The sequence below is a fragment of the Lindgomyces ingoldianus genome (assembly GCF_010093535.1).
Source record: "Lindgomyces ingoldianus strain ATCC 200398 unplaced genomic scaffold BDR25scaffold_5, whole genome shotgun sequence".
Lineage (NCBI taxonomy): Eukaryota > Fungi > Ascomycota > Dothideomycetes > Pleosporales > Lindgomycetaceae > Lindgomyces > Lindgomyces ingoldianus.
In genome coordinates, this window is record NW_022985166.1 from 1,335,014 (window position 1) to 1,350,257 (window position 15,244).

General features: G+C 47.1%; 5 protein-coding genes across 5 annotated transcripts; 3 read left to right on the plus strand and 2 right to left on the minus strand.

Moving 5' to 3' along the window:
* On the minus strand, window positions 1-3,938 carry BDR25DRAFT_391535 (uncharacterized protein; the record flags this gene model as incomplete). The annotated part of the gene is made up of 12 exons (XM_033698155.1): window positions 2,916-3,938; window positions 2,714-2,884; window positions 2,505-2,603; window positions 2,266-2,434; window positions 2,020-2,212; window positions 1,928-1,983; window positions 1,850-1,884; window positions 1,717-1,808; window positions 1,515-1,663; window positions 1,432-1,444; window positions 57-176; window positions 1-26 (listed from the first exon to the last, which is right to left on the minus strand). The coding sequence occupies exons 1-12, from the start codon at window positions 3,602-3,604 to the stop codon at window positions 1-3; spliced, it is 1,812 nt and encodes a 603-aa protein (XP_033552249.1). The 5' UTR covers window positions 3,605-3,938.
* Window positions 3,939-4,101: 163 nt separating this feature from the next.
* BDR25DRAFT_212810 (MFS general substrate transporter) lies at window positions 4,102-5,672 on the plus strand (the record flags this gene model as incomplete). Its single annotated transcript, XM_033684732.1, has 3 exons — window positions 4,102-5,211; window positions 5,264-5,318; window positions 5,503-5,672. The coding sequence occupies 3 exons, from the start codon at window positions 4,102-4,104 to the stop codon at window positions 5,670-5,672; spliced, it is 1,335 nt and encodes a 444-aa protein (XP_033552250.1).
* Window positions 5,673-6,149: 477 nt separating this feature from the next.
* On the minus strand, window positions 6,150-7,400 carry BDR25DRAFT_350787 (uncharacterized protein; the record flags this gene model as incomplete). The annotated part of the gene is made up of 8 exons (XM_033694763.1): window positions 6,150-6,224; window positions 6,289-6,389; window positions 6,456-6,537; window positions 6,576-6,665; window positions 6,691-6,850; window positions 6,888-6,946; window positions 7,061-7,235; window positions 7,270-7,400. 8 exons carry the CDS (start codon window positions 7,398-7,400, stop codon window positions 6,150-6,152), a joined length of 873 nt encoding a protein of 290 aa, XP_033552251.1.
* Window positions 7,401-7,999: 599 nt separating this feature from the next.
* Window positions 8,000-9,689, plus strand: BDR25DRAFT_279444 (peptidase family T4 protein). Its single transcript, XM_033687754.1, has one exon. It carries the CDS (start codon window positions 8,322-8,324, stop codon window positions 9,564-9,566), a length of 1,245 nt encoding a protein of 414 aa, XP_033552252.1. The 5' UTR covers window positions 8,000-8,321; the 3' UTR covers window positions 9,567-9,689.
* A 934-nt stretch (window positions 9,690-10,623) lies between these two features.
* On the plus strand, window positions 10,624-15,234 carry BDR25DRAFT_382368 (leptomycin B resistance protein pmd1; the record flags this gene model as incomplete). The annotated part of the gene is made up of 12 exons (XM_033697772.1): window positions 10,624-10,869; window positions 10,924-11,035; window positions 11,090-11,257; window positions 11,306-11,470; window positions 11,519-11,860; window positions 11,927-12,384; window positions 12,619-13,460; window positions 13,512-13,563; window positions 13,617-13,850; window positions 13,918-14,751; window positions 14,806-14,921; window positions 14,982-15,234. 12 exons carry the CDS (start codon window positions 10,624-10,626, stop codon window positions 15,232-15,234), a joined length of 3,822 nt encoding a protein of 1,273 aa, XP_033552253.1.
* Between the last annotated feature and the right edge of the window lie 10 nt (window positions 15,235-15,244).

Sequence of the window (15,244 nt, forward strand, 5' to 3'; positions counted from 1 at the left end):
TTAATCACAGGTATATTGATCCAACTCTGTGTGGATATCACGTAAGCTTATCTCACGTGATATCTGTGCGGGCTTGGCAGGGGGCCAGTATAAAACCAGCCATCCCAACGTACTTAGGATGGCAGCCGTCACCAGAATCAATACATTGTGTTGCCTGCTCACCTCTTGGTACGCCCCTTGGGCGTACGTTCGTTCGATCGAACCCAGGTCAACCGACACTAATCTTAAACTCTTACCCCTGTGTATGCAGCTAGTAAGAAGGTCTAGCTAGACACTAGAAATATTTAAATAAACTAATAATTAAAAAAACTTAATTAAAAAAACTTTAGCTTTTTTATAGTAGCCTATATAGTTTTATTATATGCTTACTAATTAATCCTACCTAACAGCATAAAGATACACTCTATGTTCTACATATTATTACTGCGCTAAGTAGCCTTTAAATCTAACTATCTACCTAAATAGCTAAACCTACTACTTAAACCTATTATTATAAATAATAAACTAGAATATGTTATAGAAAATATTAAATAAATCTAGTTTAATAAAAAAAATATATCTATAAATACTTTATAAAATAAACTAGATATAATAAACTGTTGTAAAAACTTATAGAAGCCTTATAAAAAAACTTTATAGTAACCTAATTCTACACCTAATACCTATCTAAACTAAACCTATACTCTAATAAAAATAACTTAATGCTAGAACTACTAATGTAAAGAATTCCCTTTCTAATAAAAGGGGGGGTACTGTTACAGTATTCTCCCTAGATCCTAGACATAACTATATTAGATATATACTAAAGTATTATTAGTGCACGTCTAACATAAACATAACATAACATAGACATAAACTTAAGTATAAACTGCTTTAACACTAACTAAACTTAAAATAGGCTTAATTTATACTTAAAGCGCTTAGACTTTTAAGCTAAGTATTTAATTACTAATTTTTTTTAAACTTTCCTGTTCCTTACACAACGTCTTGTACCTACTATAATACCTCACGTAGTAATTAAACTAGACCTCCGTGAAGCTCTATAACCTTACTCGTGCATAATCGTGACAGGCCTGCAAAGTAGTAACACGCTAAGATAACTATGTTGTTAATTAAGATAGAAATTAGGACATTATAATAAGCAAAAGAATAATGTAGATAGCATAGTTGCTAAATTTATTAGAAGATTGCTAACAAAACAGGCAATAACAGCATTCTCTGCATTAATCTCTAAACACAAGCCCCCTAGCCCTTAGCAACCTGCCTTTAACTGCCTAAAACTACTAAAAATCTTATATAACTACTGTAAACAGTTAGTACAGCAGCCTTACGTATAGTACAGTATACTAAGTAGATGCCCTGTACGTACGTACGTGACTAAAATCAGTGTACTGCAGTACTGTACTATTAGGTGTACTAACGGTTGGACACACTGATCTGGAATCTATTCCGCATTGTGTGTGAGATCACTTACATGGCCCTCTTTGGTTTCCACCTTTTAGTCAACAACTGACCAAAACATTGGCAAGCTCGATAAGAATAACTCCTCCGGAGTTGGGATCAGCTGCTCCTCCAATGACGCCGGCGTCGCGATGGGTTCCTATGACAACGACTTTGTCGTCGCTCGTTCCGTTGATGACACCAATGACATCCCAAGCTGGCGCTATCCACCCATTCATGATACGGTTCATTTTAAACAATGCTACGTGATGTCACTAAAACCTCCAGTCCAGCCACTCCGATTTGCTTCTTTGGCAGTTACGCCGTTGCCTTCTAGAGCCGTGAGGAGAGGGAGTGCATCACCCATGCTGGGTGGGGTCGAGGGAATTGACAGGTTGTAGTTAGATACGTTGCCTTGGGGTGAATCGGGGGTGGAGGCTCAGCCTACAGTTGTTGGACCGCTGGAGTAGATGGAGGAAGCGCACACTGCCTCGCGGGATTGAGGAAGGGTTTCTCGCTGGACCATCCAAGAATTGTCAATTCCTATGCATCAGAGGTGCCCTGTTGAGCAATTCGGACCTGGATACGCCACATAACCGTTCTCCCCGGTAGCCTCGCCGTCATCTAATGAACCGGTGAAGACAATCAACCCAACCATGCTATTATCCTGGGTATTCTTGACTTCCGTCCCTCGATAAATATCACCGTAATTTGCCATTGCAATCTTTCCTCTAGGGTCGATCCCGGCGTCCTTTATAACTTTGAAGTCGGCCTAGGTCCCTCGACTGACATGATTTAGCACCCCCTCGCCTCATCTCAAGACACCATTACATACTCAACATAAATATACTCCGCTGTAACATCTCTACTCCTGCTCATAGCATGAAATGTGGGAATTCTGTTTGGGTAACTGCTGGTATCATCTTCCTCCAGAACATCCTCATTTAAATTTGCCCCACATATGTACTCCCATCCGGTCGACTTGACGTTGAGCCTGAATGCTCGGGATACGTCATCCAAATGGAATATTTCGCAGCATTGTTATTAGTCATGAATGAGTGAACATGGTAGTGAACTTGCGACACCGTTTAACAGAAGGGGAACGGGGAGGTGTTAGGAGTAGATACCCAAGGCAATGGATATGCCGAGGAAGAGTAACAGTGCTGTCATTAAGCTAAGTATCTAATAGCGGGCATTATTAACCACTTGTGTCACCAGCATCCATTACCTACAAGAAAAGTGAGTAGAATCAAATTCATGGGTATCCCTCTACCATGTCCAATTAAAGCGTTTTATCAAAGAATGTCCGTACCATCCTGATTTAGACCAAAGGTCACCAAAAGAAAACATCTTCAAATGCCTGCATTCAAAGCCCCACGTATCCTCATATATCCTAGAACTATACCGAATATAATCAAGGTCGATAGGGTGGCGGAGGGTCATCCTCCCGCTCACCAGGGTGTAGAGGGTTTGACACGGCGAAGTGCACGTGTGGTGACTGTGGCCCATAGGTCTCCCAATTATCATCTACCGTGTGCCCTCCTGATGACTGTTGGGTCGGCTGTGCCACTGGTGCGGTCGACGAGGGATCGAAGGAGGGGTACGATGCGCTGAAGCCTGTGTTGTAATATGGGTAGTTGACTGGCGCGTAGCCTTGTGGAACAAACTGAGGCTGGGGTTGGAGTGCTTGCTGAGGCTGCATCGGCCGTCGAGGCGGAAGGGCGGGAGACGCGTCCTGTGGTGGTGAGCCGTTCGCGACGGGCATGTTCGAGAGTGTGGCGAACGAGTCTTGTCTTCTTAGAGGTTGCATCTGAGGTTGCATCTGAGGTTGCATCTGAGGTTGAGGCTGCATTTGATGTTGAAACGAGGGTTGAGCCTGAGGATAAGGCTGCGGGCGTGGAGGATATGGCTGACTTTCAGGAATAGGCTGAGCCGTGTATGGTCGAAGTTGTGGTTGAGGGGCGTAGCAGGCATACTTTTGCTGTGGTACGGGCTGTTGGGCTTGCGGATAGGAAGGATATGACTGAGGTTTCGGCCCGGGGAACGTATGGTGTCGACGTTGGTTTGCTTCCTCGACCAGCTTCTTCTTCTCGTTCTTGTTCTTGTGGTAGCGATGGATAAGGTAGCCACCGACGACAAATTCAAGTCCGCCAAGGACGACCATGATGTCAGTCACGGAACGAGGAGGTTGATGAAGTAAGTTTAGAAGGACAGATTATGGGGTGTAAAAGGTGACGGCACGGCTGCTCCGGACATGGAATATGTTTAGAGAAGGAGGAGGAGGAGGACGGGCAGAAGAGAACAGCAACATCCTGAGGAATGTTTTGCTGGTGGTGGCTCAGCCCTCCTCATGCTTGTGAGCGCCGGTGAGGCCGAAGTGGGAGGCTATGGCGGTTTGGGCCATGCTCGTCCAATCATTTCTCTTGCTTTAACCGTCTGTGACGAGCGAATCAGGGAGCAAAGAGCGCAGGGGGCCGGAAACACGGTCTGCAGTTCCGTTTTTTGCGAATGTCAATTGCTGTGTTATCCATCACGTCTGACCTGTTATCAATAGGGTGATACTTGCGAGGTTCCATGGATCGCTCCGCGGAGCTGCATTGATAAGTGGCATGTCGCAACTTCCTCTCTCACCACATGCGCTTTCCTCCGCTGCCTTGCATCATGTCATCATCACCAAACAAGATCATCCATCGAAATGCTACTCCCCTACAAGACATTGAGCTTCCTATCTTGAACACTTCTTCTCGGCACCCGGCGCAGAGAGTCAATCCAACCCAAGAAGAGACAGACTTGACCCAGGCGAACATTCTCAAAATCATTGCAGCGGGCTTCTCCTTCTTCTTTGCCGGGACAAATGATGGCAGTTTAGGTGCCTTGACCCCCTACATTCTAAGAACATACCATGTTGGGACGGAATACATTGCTTTGATTTATGCAGCATCATTCCTTGGCTGGCTCTTCACCGCAGCAACTAATAGCCATGTCTCTCGATATCTCCATCTAGGCTCAATTCTCACCCTTGGGGCGGCCCTCCAGCTCATAGCTCACCTTCTCCGATTCTGGAATCCGCCATTTGGTCTCTATGTCGTTACATTTTTCATCCAAGCCGCGGGGATGGCGTACCAGGACTCTCATTCCAACACTTTCGTTACCTCCATTCGAGGCGCCCATAGATGGCTTGGGTTCATCCACGCCATGTACGCCCTTGGGTGTCTCGTTTCTCCGTTTGTTGCTACTGCCATTACTTCAAAGGTGGGCGAGAAGTGGCCACTATTTTACCTATTTCTTGTCGGCATTGGAACCTTTAATGTTGTGGGTGTTCTGATTGGCTTCAGAGACAGTCTCAAGGTACATGCTCCACAAAACCTTTTGCCATCTTCCATGGACACGAATAATCGCAGCGGAAATGCGTCTCGTGACATCATCGACACACTAAAGTCACGTCCAGTCTACCTTTTATCTCTATTTTACTTCTTCATGCTCGGAGTCGGCATCACCGCTGGAGGCTGGGTTGTGGAATATCTTGTGTCCGCCCGCAGCGGAAGACTACCTGAAGTCGGGTACATTCCAGCCGGTCTCTGGGGTGGGGTATTTCTGGGTAGAGTTGCCCTGGCAGAGCCAACCCATCGTTTTGGAGAGAGGAATATGACGATGGTGTATTGCGTCATGATTCTGGCACTCCAGCTGGTATTTTGGCTTGTCCCCAACCTTACCAGTAGCGCAGTCGCAATTTGCGCCTTAGGCTTCTTCTATGGCCCAATGTTTGCTACGGTGAGACTCGCCAGCCGCTCATGCTGGGAGGCTCTGTACTTAATGAGCGTAGGGTATGTCGATTGGTTCAAAGCTATTCGAGAAAAGGATTCAGCCCACAGCCTTAGGTATGACCAGTGCTCATTTACCCCTCTCCTGTTTGACACTTCGGATCTTGTCTGTTTTCAAACAACCGGAGGTGTCCCATATTCTTGTTATTGAAATTAAGCCAGCGCCATTTGCTTTGGTTCTTTCCTACGAAACTCCATTTCGAGCCTTCAATATATTTTCAGGCTACTAACGTTGTACTAGGCTTTGTGTTTGTTCTTGCACAGGCTGGCGGGTCTCTCTTCCCCGCTCTCACTGGAGTTATAGCAAGCAAGGCTGGTGTGAAGGTTATGCAACCAATTCTCGTTGGGCTGATAGTTGCAATGGGTATTGCATGGACGCTGGTCCCGAAAATACCCCACAGAGACGATTGATAGATGTGATCACGTTATACCTTGGACTTTGCTCCTTTCGAACAAAGGTAAGAAGACGCCTCGCACTGCGTCGGATTTTGTCATACGGAATCATTAGGTCACGTAACCGGGCTGCAGCCATACCTGCACCTAGACATCACAGCCTCTCTCAACCTCAGCAGGATTACTTCAGCATACAATTCACAAACTTCAACACCACAGCACCATCTTTCCTTGAAATCCATACCATTGCACATATAAACCTCACCCAGTTGGATTTCGTACCATGTAATGAGAGCATCAACTAACCTGCATTATAGTCACTCTCAAAAAGCGCCATGCTTCCCAAATCCAGACCTGGGTAACTTCAGAGTGACCCCAGTTAGGAAATTTTCTATTTTGACATGCCATGTCTTTGAAGAACGCTTCGCATTACCCCACTTAAGTACCACTAGTGGCCGAGCCTTTTCTCTGTAGCTATATTATACGCTCGCAAATCTAGAAGAGCAAGGGATCGTATATGTAACAGCAATAGAAAGGTTCTGCATTATAAAAAGCGGGGATCTGTGCCCACTGTCAAAGCGTACGATGGTTAGATTATATATCACTAGAACATCCGTTTGCAAGATTACGCCACCCGGAGCAAAGTGATAGGAGCGTGAAATGCCGTCTCATTCTTCGGCCTCATGATAGACCTCAAGCATTGTCTTGTCGAGTCCCTCAAGTTTGAGGTGCTTGCTACCACCCTCTCAGACCCATGATGACTGCAAAGTAGAGGTTTGTCAGGCAGATGTAAAGTTTGACAAATATCATAGAATCTATCACTCCCTCCCATTATTTCAGGCAAAAAAAATATACGAGCACTCCCGCCCTTGGAATGGGATTTCTATAACACCGAAAGAAATCCAGCGTTTTTAGAATTACCAGGATCACATCTACTACGGAGCGGGGAGTGGAAGCGGTGCTGGTAACCATAACCCTGCTATACATCAGTGGCCTGCGCATTCTCCCGGGCTACATTTTGAGGGCCATCCTGCACAATAGAAAGTGAGCCAATACAGAGGTAATGATGTCCGAGTTCCGTCGTGATGCCAATGGCGTCTTGAATTATTTTGGGTAGTTCCTGGTACAACACTTTGGCGTCTTTGACGGGTATTTTCTTAGTCGAATAGTATGGCTGATCTCTGCCCCAGCTGTAGCTCAACGCTACACATAGGACGTCTTGCCCGAGGCTACCCGGATAGCTGATCCACTCGAGTTCGTACGTTGGGTGATGCCGTTGAGATATGGATCAGCTGGGGTCGTGTTAAGGAAACATTTTAATTTGGAGGATAGCTATAAGAAAGCTAGGTATACAGAGATCTAAGATCTAATAAGTTGATAAGCTCGGGAGGATTCAGGTGTCTCACTGATAGTCTACATTTTGAAAAAACGAGTAAGGAAATCATCCCATTGAAACTTAATCTCAGTTTATGAATATCTAGGTTGACCAACCCAGCCGGGAAAACGACTGATAGGATTGAATTCGAATATGAACATCTCTCCGGCCACTTAAGTATAACCATAGCTTTCTGGAGAAGGATCCTAGGCCTCTGGGGACGGTCGCACAAATCCCCACAGCTCCAAGTCGTTTAGTACATCTTCGAGCAGAATTTTTTGCACTCTTCGGATCTTTTTAGCCTCCTCAAGGTTTCGGTGGCGACTGCATAGACTCACAAAATTGCATGAGGCGAAACGGAAACCGCCCATTTTACCCCACTATCTTCTGGAACATATTTTGAAACCTTCGAATAGGGTATGCCCTATCTCATGATTTTGAAGTGTTTGAGACTATGACTCGTTACATAGACCTGAACGATGCCCACGAGGAGCGTCTCCTCAAGTCGCGTGTCCTCAATCCAGAGGCAGCCATAAGAGTACAGTCGGCCTCTCAACCGTGTATCCCCTCCTTATGCTTGATACCCCTAGATACACTATAAATGCTGTGTAGTACGGAACTATCACGGCTCCTCCGAATCTACGCAACAACTAGGTTGCTAGCAAAGCCCACACGAACTACAAAGTGGGAAGCAGTGTGCTCTTAGTAAGTTTGGGTCAAAATAATGAGGAGTAATAAGGTGCAGAAGCATCTCTCGTAGATGAAGAGCAGCTCACTGCGATAACTCGGGTGTGTCAGGAAAGAGCTTGGCTTGGGACGCTAACCTAAAAGAGAACAGTCAGGCTCACGTCATGACTCTTAATTCAACCCCACTTCTAGCTTGCTTCCTCCTTTCCGACGTTGCGTTTGCTGCAACTCTGACTCCTCTTACGCCCCAATTTGTATCCACCTTCCCTTCCAAGCTGATTTTCAATGTTTTAACTGCCTTAGCGCCTCAGGCATTTATAGTAAGCTGCGAGATAGACTCAACCTAGCGGATGCAATAGCATCGCAATGCGTCATTAGACACGATCTTTATGACTCTTGTAATTTAAGGATGGGCCATGTGGTCGTGTCTCTCGCGATTTGGCATAGACCAAATAAGGCTGGTGTTACAAATCGAAATTTGGATATCATTGGTGGGAGTAAACAAAGGTCGAAGATCTTTCGTTCGAATATAAGTCTTTGAGAAGCTAGACGTCCTCCATGATTAACGTTTCAGGATATTTACGTATTCTCCTCTTTCTCATGAAATGTCTACTACCACAGTCACCTCTGCCTCCTCGAAGACTCCCCGTCAGCGCATTCGGGATCTCCTCCCCACTGTCTATCTCGGTCGCTACAGCACTGGATCGAAGAACAGCTTGACCGATATCCCTGGCGTACTAGTATCCACTCAATCGATTCACGATTCTCCAAATTACCCCAATGCGACCCCAGGGTCCATTAACACTGGGCTCACCACCATTCTCCCTCGAAAAGACTGGTTCTACAAGGCATGTTTTGCGGGGATCTTTCGATTCAATGGATCTGGAGAGATGACCGGGAGCCACTGGATTGAGGAAACTGGCCTCCTTCATTCTCCAATTATCATTACAGGAAGCTTTGGCGTTGGCTCTGCTTACAATGGGATATACGAATACGGAATCAGAGAACATTCTGATGAGAAGGGTAACGTGGATTGGTTCCTCCTTCCTGTTGTTGCCGAGACCTTTGATGGCTTTATGCATGATGTCACAAAGTTCGCTGTCACACCTCAGCATGTTGTCAAGGGAATTGACGAGGCTAGTGGCGAGGCCGTGAAGGAAGGAAATACAGGGGGTGGAACAGGCATGTTATGCCATTGGTTCAAAGGGGGTACTGGGTCAAGTAGTCGTATTATTCCAGCTGAGGATGGAAAGTCATACACGGTAGCTGCTTTGGTTCAGGCAAACTATGGGGCAATGAGGGACTTCAAAATTGCCGGAGCTCCAATAGGTCGATTGATCTTTGAAGATCAGGAACGCAGAGTGAAGGAGAATCCGAACGATCCCGAACTGCTGGCCCAGGCTTCTCTCCTCTTCAAAACCGCCCAAGCTAAGGAAAGAAAGGACGGGAGTATCATTATCATTCTCGGTACCGACGCTCCACTACATCCCTCTCAGCTCCAACGTCTCGCGAAACGCGCAACCGTTGGTCTATCAAGGGTTGGAGGTTGGGGTGCGAATCATTCCGGAGATATCTTCTTAGCCTTTTCTACTGCAAACGAGCAAGACGTTCAGACGGGAACCGCGGGCACTGCGGGCAATCGGAAGGTGGATCCGTGGAGGCCAAGGGAGGTTGGAGTGAACATGATTAACGACCAAACGATCAATGCATTGTTCGAAGCCAGCGCGGATGCCGTTGAGGAGTCGGTATTGAATGCTGTTTGTATGGCGGACACGATGAAGGGACACTGCGCGACAGTTGATGCTTTGGACTTGGGGAAGGTGAAAGAGTTGATGGCGAAGTACCTATAAGCGAGCAAGGGTTAGCTGGATTTCTCAGTCTCGACATCGTATATCAACGCATCTCGCAGACCTGTATGAATAATAATTCAATTTCGCCGAAATACGAGGAGAATCTCAAAAAAGACGGTCCTCTGTTCTGGACCTCACTAGTGTTCCATCGCATGCATAGTCGTATTCTCAGCATATATCCTTGTGGATCTGTGGAGGTAAGATAATAATCAATGAGTTTTTTTTCCTTTTCGTCCGGTCAACTGCGTCGCACTGCTATTTCTGCTCCATCTGTCAGGATATAAGAATATTGTGGATACTTGTCCAACTCCTGCAGGATGCAAGTCGTAATCATTTAGCACGATTAGCACCCACGTGATTCATTCCCGGAGCAGGTTATTGCCGATGCTCCGCAACCGATGCTCCGACAGATGGAAGGTCCCTCCACCGGCTCCGGCTCTGATTCGACCGCGCCATGCACTGTGGCGCTCCGGAATGTGGCCCTCTTGCAGAAGGAGAAATACGTGCGAATACGAAAATGGCTTCAGGTTCTGCCTGATGAGAATGTTGCGCGTCCCCCTTCTCGATTTCGCGGAGCGATCTGGCTTGATATATGTCCGCTTGACCCTCCGTTTACCCCCGTGTTCCAGGCGCCTCCAGGCTTGACACAAAAGGGTTACCGTTTGCTTTTGTGTTAATTTCCTTCAATTCGATGTCTTAATATCGCTTGTTCCATCAACTCGGTCCTTTCTCCGTACCTCGGCTTGGCGAACTTGCGACGCCGTTCTCATCTGCAACACCAAGTGCTTCCCATTTCCCGGAGCCTTGTCGTTGCTTATATTAAGCGTGGTTCTCCTTCAGCCTCAAGGCCGTACCAGGGTGTGGTTGAGTCGTTTAGAGAGCACTGAGAGTACTGAGAGTACTGAGAGAGTACTGAGAGCACTGAGAGCACTGAGAGCACTGAGGGTGAGCGAGCGACGCCTAGCCCCTCACTTTTCGCCACAAATAACAATCTCCAGGCCTTTTACTCTTACGACTGAGTTAATCCTTCTGCCCAAGGTGTAAAGCCTTTTTCAGCATGATATCTCCGACTGCCTCAGCGTCGGCTCAAGATGATGAAAAGCGTGCATCTGGAGAAGAAACCCCAGCTACAACGACTCTCAGCGATGAGGAGAAGCAGATCATCGAAAAGCAGCTCCACATGCCTAAGAAGAGCGTTGGGTATTTCTCCCTATTTCGATATGCCAACAGGAAAGAGGCATTGATCATGGCAATTGCCGCTATCGCATCTATCGTGGCTGGCGCTGTTCTTCCACTAATGACGGTAATATTCAACCTTCATTCAATAAGCGCAATTTGCTGACTAGCCCACTTCAAGCTTGTCTATGGCAACTTTGCGGGAAGCATGACAAATTTTGCGACTGATGCTACTGTTGCAGCCCATTTTAAGCACCAAATCAACACTTTCACCTTATATTTCGTGTATCTTGGTATGTTCAAAGACTTTATGTGTATGAATGATTCTGACATGCGGGTTTTTCTAGGCATTGCATCATTTATCTCCGTGTACGTGAGTATCATTGGCTTCTCCTACACCGGTGAACGGATCACTCAGCACATTCGAGAGCTTTATCTTCGAGCTATATTTCGCCAGAACATTGCCTTCTTCGACTTTCTTGGTTCTGGCGAGGTTACTACACGCATCAGCTCCGGTATGTCCTGCACTTCAATCGCTTTTCTATCTCTCTGACCTCATGTAGACATGAATCTGGTTCAAGATGGTATTGGGCAGAAAGTGGCCTTGTTCGTCACCGGCACCTCCATGTTTGTTTCTGCTCTGGTGGTTGGATTTATACGCTCTGCCAAATTAGCAGGCATTATGCTATCGGCAACGGTAGCGGTCGTTCTGATGATGGGTTTCAACGGTGAGAGCAATACTGGTTGCCCTAGTGACGAATTCTAATTTAAGATAGGCAAGAATATGAAAGCTAATATGACGCTTGCCGTCAATGAGTACGCAACCGCTGGGACCCTGGCCGAGGAGGTCATATCGTCCGCTCGAAATGTCACCGCATTCGGAACGCAGAAGCGGCTAGAGAAGAAGTACGAGACGTTCTTGAGAAGGGCCTCGAGATTTGACTTCAAAGGGAAGTTCTGGTTATCCTCAATGATTGCGGGAATGATGGCCGTTCTCAACCTGCAATACGCTTTGGCATTTTGGCAAGGAAATCGATTCCTTCATGCGGGAGAGCTGGGTGTTGCTCAGATTCTCACCGTCATCATGGCGTCGATGGTTGCAGGTGTTAGTATTGGACGTAAGTAGACTTCTTTTCGTTGAACCTAGATACTCGCGGAAAGGCAATACTAATCACCAACTGTAGACAATCTTCCGCACCTTGGTGCCTTCGGACAGGCCACAGCGGCTGCCACTAAAGTCTTCAATACCATCGAGCGCAAGTCACCGATAGATCCAGAGACCGACGAAGGAGAGAAGCCAGAACAGTATATCGGAAACATCGAGTTCAAGAATATTAAGCACGTATACCCGTCTCGTCCCGATACAACTGTCTTGGAAGATTTCAATCTCGTCATTCCCTCAGGGAAAATGATAGCCCTCGTTGGTGCATCAGGGTCTGGCAAATCCACGATATTTGGACTTCTCGAACGGTTTTATCTGCCTATGTCTGGGGAAGTCTTCCTCGATGGGAACGATATCAGTAAATTGAATCTAAAATGGCTAAGGAGGAATATGGCCATCGTCAGTCAGGAACCAGTGCTTTTCAGTACGACGATCTACGAGTCTATCGAACATGGCCTGGTAGGAACTGAGTATGAGAATGTAAGTGCATACTCAAATCTCTATAATTTGCTACTTGTTGGCAAGTACCAAGAAACACAACTAGGACAAGGATACTTGCCAAGAGTGTCTCTACATTTGAGAGCGTAGTCTAAGGATTACCTCTCAGGCCTTAGATTCCAACTACTGGTCGTGTCCCATACTATGTGCTATAACGCCGTTCTCCTCTTCCTTCTACTGAACTGGCACCGAATCTTTGGTACTGACTACCCGCAGGCGAAAGACGAAGTGAAGGCAGAACTCATCGAACAGGCTGCTAAGATCGCCAACGCTTGGGACTTCATCAATGAGCTCCCTCTCAAGCTCCGAACTACTGTAGGAGAGCGTGGATCACTGCTTAGCGGAGGCCAAAAGCAGCGAATAGCCATCGCACGAGCTGTCGTCTCCGACCCTAAGATTCTACTCCTCGACGAAGCCACTGCCAGTTTAGATACAAAGTCCGAAAGTGCTGTGCAGGAAGCCCTAGACCGTGCATCGGAAGGCCGGACAACGATCGTTATTGCCCATCGCCTTTCGACAATCAAGAATGCGGATAATATTGTTGTCATGGCCAAGGGTAAGATTATGGAACAAGGCACACATGACGAGCTACTTAACCTTGGTGGTATTTATCAGAGTCTAGTGCAGGCCCAAGAGCTGAGTTCAAAGATCCTTCCCAGCGGCCGAGTCGCTATCATGGAGAAGGAGGGTGAAATTGTTTCCGATCCCGAGAAGCTGAACCTCGTCCGAACAACTACCACCAAACCCGTGTCAATCAAGGCTCCAACCAAAGACGACAACGAAGACTACAGTACCTGGGAACTAGTCAAATTCAGCTGGTCAATGAACGCGAAAGAGCATAAAATTATGCTGGTTGGATTCCTTTTCTGCGTCCTCGCGGGTGCGGCACCGGCACTCCAAGCTATTTTCCTAGGTAACTCTATCATCTCGCTCTTGGTCCCCTCAATGTCGACTGGCGGACACACACTGGGATTCTGGTGTTGGATGTTCCTTATGTTGGGGATTACCACCTGGATCTTTAACTTCGCCCAAGGACTGACGTTGGCGAAGTCATCAGCGTAAGTATCTCTCTTGTGGGAGATATTACTGAATATGTTCTAACATTTCAGGCTGCTTATTGCGCGAGTTCGAGAGCAAGCTTTCAGCGCCATTCTCCGTCAGGTATGATCTTAAACACATGTAGTTCGCAGCGAGATAATACTGACGAGCTTCAGGATATCGAATTCTTTGATGGAGATGCAGTCACATCTGGCTCACTAGCTACTTTCCTCTCTTCAGAAGCTAATCGGCTTGCTGGTATGAGTGGATCTACCCTAGGTGCTATCGTTATGGCAGTGGCTACTATCATCTCCGCCATTGTCATAGCCTGCTCGTTTGGATGGAAACTTGCTCTCGTCTGCACTTCAACCCTACCTATCCTCATAGGGTGTGGATACTTTAGATTCCGCGTAGGTTTCCGTCTTATTTTCAAGTCTGTGGTACAATGTAGCGCAGCTAATATTATTACAAAACTAGGCTCTCATCAGCATGGAAAGACGCACAAAACACTCCACCGAAGCCGCCTCCTTCGCCTGTGAGGCCGCATCCTCAATCCGCACCGTAGCGTCCCTCTCCCTCGAAAAGCACCTTCTCAACCAATACCACGAGAAACTCAGCGAACAAGCCCTCGGGAATCTCCGCGCCACACAAACTTCCGCGCTTCTGTATGCGCTATCCCAAAGCCTCTCTATGTTCGTTTTTGCAATGGTGTTCTGGTATGGTGGAAAACTTATCCTGAAACAAGAATACACGATCGTGCAGTTTTTCGTCTGCTATGCGTCGATTATTAACGGTGCACAGTCTGCTGGTGCAATTTTCTCGTTCGCACCGGATATGGGGGAGGCGCGGAGTGCTGCAAAACTACTTAAATCGTTCCTAAACCGTGTGCCGAAGATCGATTCATGGTCGACAGAAGGCAAGAAGATCGACCGCTTGGACGGAAAAGTCGAGCTTGAGAAAGTCCGGTTTACATACCCTGGACGTCCAGACCACCCTGTACTTCGGGGCGTCAGTCTTATCGCCGAGCCGGGACAGTTTGTGGCGTTAGTGGGTGCGAGTGGGAGTGGGAAGTCAACTGTAATGGCTCTGCTAGAACGATTTTACAATTACGATTCTGGAGTTGTGATGGTGGATGAGACGGAATTAAAAGATTATAATCTACAAGAGTATCGGTCGCAGTTGGCGATTGTGAGTCAAGAGACGACATTGTATACTGGGACGATTAGGGAGAATATTCTTGCGGATAAGGATGATGTGAGCGAGGAGGCGATTGTGCAGGCTTGCAAGGATGCGAATATTTATGAGTTCATTGTAAGTTGTCGTCTGCCTCTATTATAGTACAAGTATAGAGCTCACATCTCTTAGACATCCCTCCCGGACGGTATGAACACCCTTGTTGGTGCTAAAGGGGCGTTGTTATCAGGTGGTCAACGTCAGCGCATCGCCATCGCCCGCGCTCTTCTCCGCGATCCTAAGATTCTGTAAGCTCTCCCCTCCACCTCCCAAACCACCAAAAACCCATGACTAATCTTCCCGCACAGCCTCCTCGACGAAGCTACTTCCTCTCTCGACAGCACCTCCGAACGCACCGTGCAAGCTGCGCTCGACTCCGCATCCAAAGGCCGCACTACCATCGCCATCGCTCATCGTCTCAGCACTATCCAACACGCAGATGTTATATATGTGTTTGATCAGGGGAAGGTCGTTGAAAGGGGTACACATGACGAATTGATGAGCAAGAGGGGTGTGTACTGGGAGTTGGCGAGGTTGCAGGATATGGGCGCGCCGCAGTAATAGAAGGAGA

Coding starts and splice junctions, on each gene's coding strand:
- BDR25DRAFT_279444 (XM_033687754.1), top strand. CDS start 8,322: ATGTCTACTACCACAGTCACCTCTGCCTCCTCGAAGACTCCCCGTCAG.